General features: G+C 38.2%; 1 protein-coding gene across 4 annotated transcripts in view; it reads left to right on the forward strand.

The window, feature by feature from the left end:
* LOC107099188 (serine/threonine-protein phosphatase 2A regulatory subunit B'' subunit beta-like) overlaps positions 1-5553 on the forward strand; it is a 28772-nt gene extending 23219 nt beyond the window's left edge. For 2 of the 4 annotated variants that reach the window (XM_015397217.1, XM_015397218.1), the window contains exons 12-14: positions 1864-1982; positions 2070-2176; positions 4633-5552. In XM_015397217.1, the coding sequence (XP_015252703.1) occupies positions 1864-1982; positions 2070-2176; positions 4633-4771 (365 nt within the window). In that variant the 3' untranslated portion in view covers positions 4772-5552. Of the gene's footprint in view, positions 1-1863; positions 1983-2069; positions 2177-2692; positions 2735-4632 lie in introns of all 4 variants that reach the window. The other 2 variants (XM_015397219.1, XM_015397220.1) reach the window with 2 other exon arrangements.
* The last annotated feature ends 881 nt before the right edge of the window (positions 5554-6434 follow it).

Below are 6434 nucleotides of genomic sequence, written 5' to 3' on the forward strand. Positions count from 1 at the left end.
TCATGAATATTTAGATGAGCTGTGCTCTGACTGGTTGGTTTACAACGAGCGAAGCTGCTGAGCAAAGACGCATCATAGCAACAAGCACTCACTCACTGAAACATCAAATTGTTGATATGGTAGGGTGATCAGACATCCTCTTTTTCCCGGACATGTCCTACTTTTCATACCAAAAAAATGTTCGGGGGGAGTTTCAAAATCGTCCGGGATTTTTGGTGACTACAGTGCAGCACATAGTCAAAACACACCGGGCACTCGAACCGAGCCGTCAGCCCGGGGGCTGCTCTGGGAACCCCGGCAGACATGGTGGGGGTGGGGGTCCTCCTTTTCAGAAACCCAAATCTGGTCACCATAGATATGCTAGCATTGCTATCAACAGCTTAGCGACTAAATAATACTTATAGCTTGCATGATGATGGCCTTACAGTCAGAACAGCCCCTCGTTTCAGTAAAATAAGTTTAGCAAATCCTTTGAACTGTCCAAGTTTCTGAAAGCTGTCTTCGGTAAAACGCTCAGAGCAAATTAACAGCTGAGCATCAAATTTTGCAGGGATCCTCTGATAAACAAAAATAATCCATGCCTGTCGAGTCTTCGTTCGTTGCAAAGACTGAAAATGTTCCCCTTTCTCCGTCCAGCCTGGAGCACTGCATTTACACCCGTGGTTCCAGCTCATTTTCAATAGAGAAACTGCCTGCTTTGTAATTGTTGTAGAAGTAAAACAAACTGTAGCTAAACAGCTAAACTGGTCTCTTACAGCTACCTCTATGCATGTTTTTGGGCCAGTGAACCAGTGGGCTGGTCTGTATGTCAATTTCGGGGCGTGACAAAAGTACAGGCCAGAACCAAATAAGGCACCATCCCCGAGTTGACATCAAATCGGTGCTTCGTTTAGATTCGCCCATTTTATGGTGGAAGTTTAGAATTGTAAGATTTGCAGAGAAAGGAGGTGTTGATGGGCTTTAAACGTCTCTGTACGTCCATTTCACCCACTGAACTATCGTTATTCATCTATGACAATGGAAACTTGGTTGTGGATTCTGTGACCCCTTTCAACCTTTAAAGGACACTCAGTGAAATACTTTGAAAATCAAACTTGTAAGCTAAGAGTGTTATTGGAGGACAGGACAAGACATTTAAAAAAAATTTAGATTTTGATGACAAAAATTTAGGTCAATGTCATAAACAATCACTTCCCTAATATAAAAAAAAAAGAAAAGTGCTTCTATAACAAGTTCAGGAAAAACAGAGTGAAAGAAACACCTTTTTGTTAGAAAATATGCTGATACATGCACTTACATTTTTTTTTTTAACTTTTTTTCTTAGCTAATTAACTTCAAATAGGTTTTAACCTCTTTGCTTAGCTTTTTACCTTTCTAAGTTTTTAACATTTTTTCCCCAACTTGATTTACAATAGTTAATGTTTCATCCATGGGCTCATTCCATTTGTCAACGCCAAAAGGACCTTTGCTACTATGTAGCAATATATTTGTTAAATGGTTGGATATAAAACTAGCACTTCTACTCCTCTCTGCAGATGGGGAGACTCCATTAGTGAGGGATAAAAAACAATAACGTTCCCCATTAAGGGTTAAATGGGCACGGATTGCTTACCCATTACTTTCTGGACACTCTGGTTCCTTTATATTAAAAGATGGATGTTTATGTTTTATTTTTCACATCTTGTCGCTGTAAATTAGGCTTTTAGGCAGAGCAGCTTGTCAGTGTGCTAGGACAAAGCTAACATTTTTATTCTTAGTTTTTATGAGTCATTGATGATTTATTTGTGTTCTGTGCAGTTAATCATGCAGACAATACTTTAAAATGTGTTCCTGATAGTCCTTTCCTTTTTAAACTGTTGATAGGTAAGATCACTCTGCGGGATCTGAAGAAGTGCAAGCTGGCTCATATCTTCTATGACACTTTCTTCAACATTGAGAAGTACCTGGACCACGAGCAGCGGGACCCTTTCTCTGTCATTAGGGTGCGTAAGATGTGCTAAAAGGAAGTGTTCATCTCCACCACCAAGCGCTCAGCATAACTAGTCCTGTTTGGCTCTCTGGTTTTAAAGGAGGCCGAGACAGACGGCCAGGAAGTGTCGGACTGGGAGAAATACGCAGCGGACGAGTACGACATCCTGGTGGCGGAGGACGCAGCTAATGATCACTGCAATGATGTGTAAGGGTGACACCACAAGCAGCGTCAGTGAATGGAAGCAAACCTATTAAATTATTGACAAAACTACAACTTTAAGCTGTTGGGAGTCTTTCAGAACAGTTTATTTTATTTTCTTATATTTTATTATTATTTTCTGTCCCATGTTTGATGGCAATTCATTTGTTTTGGATTTTTTCCATTAATCTGGTTTGGTTGCACTTATTTAGCTTTAAATCAAGTTTAAGTCTTTATTTCTCATCCTTTACTGTATATTTACTGACTAAATGTAATTGAACTGATATTAATGGAATTCAAATTGTTTCTCTTTTAGAATCATACAGATTAATATGCACAATATAGACTGTGAAAGATGAGACTAGACAGTGTTCAGAGTCCCTTTATTGGGGGTCGTATTTGGCTGTTACTGCCTGTCAGGGTGAACATGATGGTCAGCGTGATGCAGCACAGATGAGCCCCTCTGAGAGTGAATCAGTGATAAACCAGGCTGTTGACAGGCATGTTGTGTGGCGCTTTTAGGAACACCACCGACCTCTAGAGACAGGCAGCTCCCCAGAGCAGGTAAGACACTCAGGGTTACATCAGGGATAATAGTTTCCCTCTTCTTCCCCCGCTTTCTCTCTGGGAAACTCATCCTAAACCCTTCTGTCCTCTCCCTCCACCAAATGTTCACACATTTATAACAGAATGTAGTGGGGGGGGGTTATCCACCACAGTGTCCTGTTTATGCAATCCTGTCAGACCTGGATGTTTGTTTCTGAACCAGACAGCTTTCATCTTCCAATTTTTATGTGAGAAAAACAAGAAAGCTCTCCTCCACATCTGTCCCGGCCTCTGTGTGGCGAACCTGTGTCCTTTCCAGTCACATCTGCTTGCTAAAAGATGCGCTTCAGTGTAACGGAGGAAAAATGTCTCCTTGCTTTCTTGCCAAGAAGACTGACTTCACTCACTCCTGCTCTTCTTTGAAGCCTTTATTAAATCAGCTCTGTTTGTTGAATCAAAGAATGAAAACTGTGATCTCTCACAGATCTCTGGTCAGTTCAGTAATGCTTTCCTGCAACATTTTTCTGCAGGCTTTTATTTTTATTTAACTCCTGGCAAGAAAGCAAACCTGTTTCCCACCTAACTTCATAGCATGGACATTCAAAGGCACCTTTACCCTGGGTTGGCACAAACTGATATAAAGAAACAAGGGCTTGTAATTTCATTAAAGGTGTTGTTTTACTATTTCTTTGAATTAAGGTAAGGATGGAAACCACAGATCATATTAAGAAGTGACATCTAAAAATGTACACCCCTTGAATTTTTTTCTCATTTTGTCACATAAGAATAAAAAAGTACTTCATGTAGAATTTATTAGATAGGCCAGCATAAGATCCACACGGTTGAAAGTGGAAGAGAAATGAGAATTTTGTGACATTTTTATTCAGCTCATTTTACTTTAATACAGCTACATAAAATCAGCTTCAACCAGCTGCCTTTAGAGGCAACCAAATTAGCTAACAGAGTCCGAGGAACTACCCAGTAAGGCTAAGAGAGTATCCATGTTAGCTCTGGAGGAGCTACAGAGGCCGACGGCTCAGGTAAGGAAATCTGCTGAAAGGATACTTTTAGGTGTTTACTTCAGAATTAGGCCTCAATACAGAAAATAAAGTTTTATTTTTCATGCACCATGTAGAAGATGCTGTAGATCCTGTCAGATTAGACCAAAACTTTCTGGCCGACAGTGAGGAAAACAAGTATTTGAACACCCTGCTATTTGGCAAGTTCTCCCACTTAGAAATCATTGAGGGGTCTTAAATCGTCATCATAGGTGCATCTCCACTGTGAGAGACATAATCTAAAAAAAAAAATAAATTCAGAAATCACAATGTATAATTTTTTTTAATTATTTATTCATGATACATTCAAATAAGTATTTGAACACCTGTCCATCAGCTAGAATTCTGACCCTCAAAGACCTGTTATTCTGCCTTCGAAATGTCCACCTCCACTCTATTTATTTTTTTTAATTGGATGCACCTGTTTGTTTTACATGAAAAAATGGCATGACTTCAAATCATGACGGCAAATCCAGCTGATCTTTGATTGGTAGGACTCGAGTATTGAGCTGGAGCTTCCTGCACAGAAAAATGAGGAAGGGTTTCAGTTTTTACATGGTACAGACAAAACTGCATCACTGTTCTTCTACTTTATAATAATGAGCTACTATGTTTAGGTCTTGTTCGTGGTTTTGATGTGAAAAAGTTCAAGGGGTGAAAATGTTTACCTGGTTCTAAACATCTCACTTGTTCTTTTCTTGTTCTTGGTCTGTTCTTCTAACCAGAACCATTTAAAAAAAAAAAAAAAAACAGACCAGTGTTCATTAAAAGCCTCAGTTTCCTGCAAAGAATCTCTATAAGAATTATTAGAACCCCATCCTGTATTGTTAGTAATCCCCGCCTCTTATCTGTGTTTAGGTATGATAATCCTCTGAGCCCTCTGGGGCAGCACATCTCCAGTGAGCTGGGTCTGACAAAGAAGCACTTCTTTGAGATCCCCACTCCCCACTGCAACCTGGACATGGAGGAATATGAATATGAAGACGACTTTGAATGAATCCTGGAGCTGTCAGGCTTCACTGAAAAGCCCACTTATCACTTTTCCTCTTCCATATACAGTCAACTTGTGCAGTTTTCATAAAAAAAAAAAAAAAAAGATCAACAGATGCAAAACTAAAGGAGTAACTGTAAAAACCAGACGCCTTATATTTTCAGTCATACTTTTTTAAAATCATTGTTATTATTACCGGAGATGACTTAATAATGTTGGAAGCTGTAACCGGGTTCTTTTCTTCCACACCTTCCCTCGTCACATTTATACGCTTTTTCTCCAGGTTATCTTCAGCAAAACGGATCATTCAGGGAGTATAAACGTTGGTGTTTGTAATTATGGCCACAGGTGCCAAAAGGCATTCGTTCTACACCAGAGCTCCATGAATAGTTCACAGAAAAAAGGCCTTATTGATTAAATTCAAAGAGGATGTTTATTGGCTAATGTTACATTCCAGTAATCATATCAAAGGGGTTTTTCTGTCCTAGTCTAAGCCCTCTGCTCAAACCAAGCATACCATTCAGATGCCCTCCCCCCCATACTGTACATGTCTGCCTTCATTAGGACTATAATGTTTGTCAGAGTTGGAATTCTAAATTATTTGAAATGAATTTATAGAGCACTGTACATATTTATTATAATTTTGCCGTGTTGTAAATGATGTGGAGTTTTAGGCATTTTTCTATGGTTCAGAATACTTCATGTGAATGTGCTTTTGCAGGAAATAAAGGAACATTTGGAGTTTTTTGGAATGAAAAAATAAAGCTCTGGTTATAAAGCTAAAGGTAAGAAACTGTGCTGTTTTTTTTATATACATATATATATTAGTTTCATCTAATACAAACATGAGATTCTCAGAAAATTAGGAAGTGATTTTATTTTTTTTCCATATTGCCGTGTCCTTAACATTAAGGTAAAAGATCAGATGCCAAAAACAGTATTTTCTACAAGAGGATGAAGTGGATGGAAGAAGGGAACTGAGAAATATTTAGGAAAAAAAACAGCACAAAGGGAATACAATGCAGATATTAGACTTAAAAAGAAAAAAAATTCTTCTCAAAGACAAATATTTCACCTACGTATTTTACCTACGTTCTAATGGAAAGACACAATTTAGACATTTAAAAGTTTGTTCTTCTCCAGATGGTAAAATGCATTCAGTGGTATTAAAAGTGCGCGTATAGGAAGGTCCACCACCAAAGCAAAAGTTAGATCATGTTTGGTTTTATTCAACCTATTTATTTTAATTACAAATATAAAATGATCAAGTCACAATGTCCAATTTAACCTGTGAAAAAACCCATCAAATATAAAAGGATAAATTAGTGTCATTGAACCTGGGGATTCATTTTACGGTACAGCACTTTAAAAAAAAAAAAAACACAAAAAAAAGATACCATATATGAACATATAAAGTCATGTAGACATAACCAAACCCTGATAGCTGTTTAAGAGATCATTTCAGGCTAAATCAACCAAAAACCCAGTAAGGACCCTGGTAAAGATGGGACCATATTTCAGAGACGGTACAGACGGACTTTATGAACTTTAGGGAAAAATAAAGCTTATATCTACACTGATGCAGCTCTCTTTGGTCTCTGGACAGTTTAATTTATCCACATGTTTCTTTAGATGGCTGCAGCTTCACGTTTTACTGCAAATTTACATG

This window comes from Cyprinodon variegatus, unplaced genomic scaffold (genome assembly GCF_000732505.1).
Source record: "Cyprinodon variegatus isolate N-32 unplaced genomic scaffold, C_variegatus-1.0 Scaffold844, whole genome shotgun sequence".
Classification (NCBI taxonomy): Eukaryota; Metazoa; Chordata; class Actinopteri; order Cyprinodontiformes; family Cyprinodontidae; genus Cyprinodon; species Cyprinodon variegatus.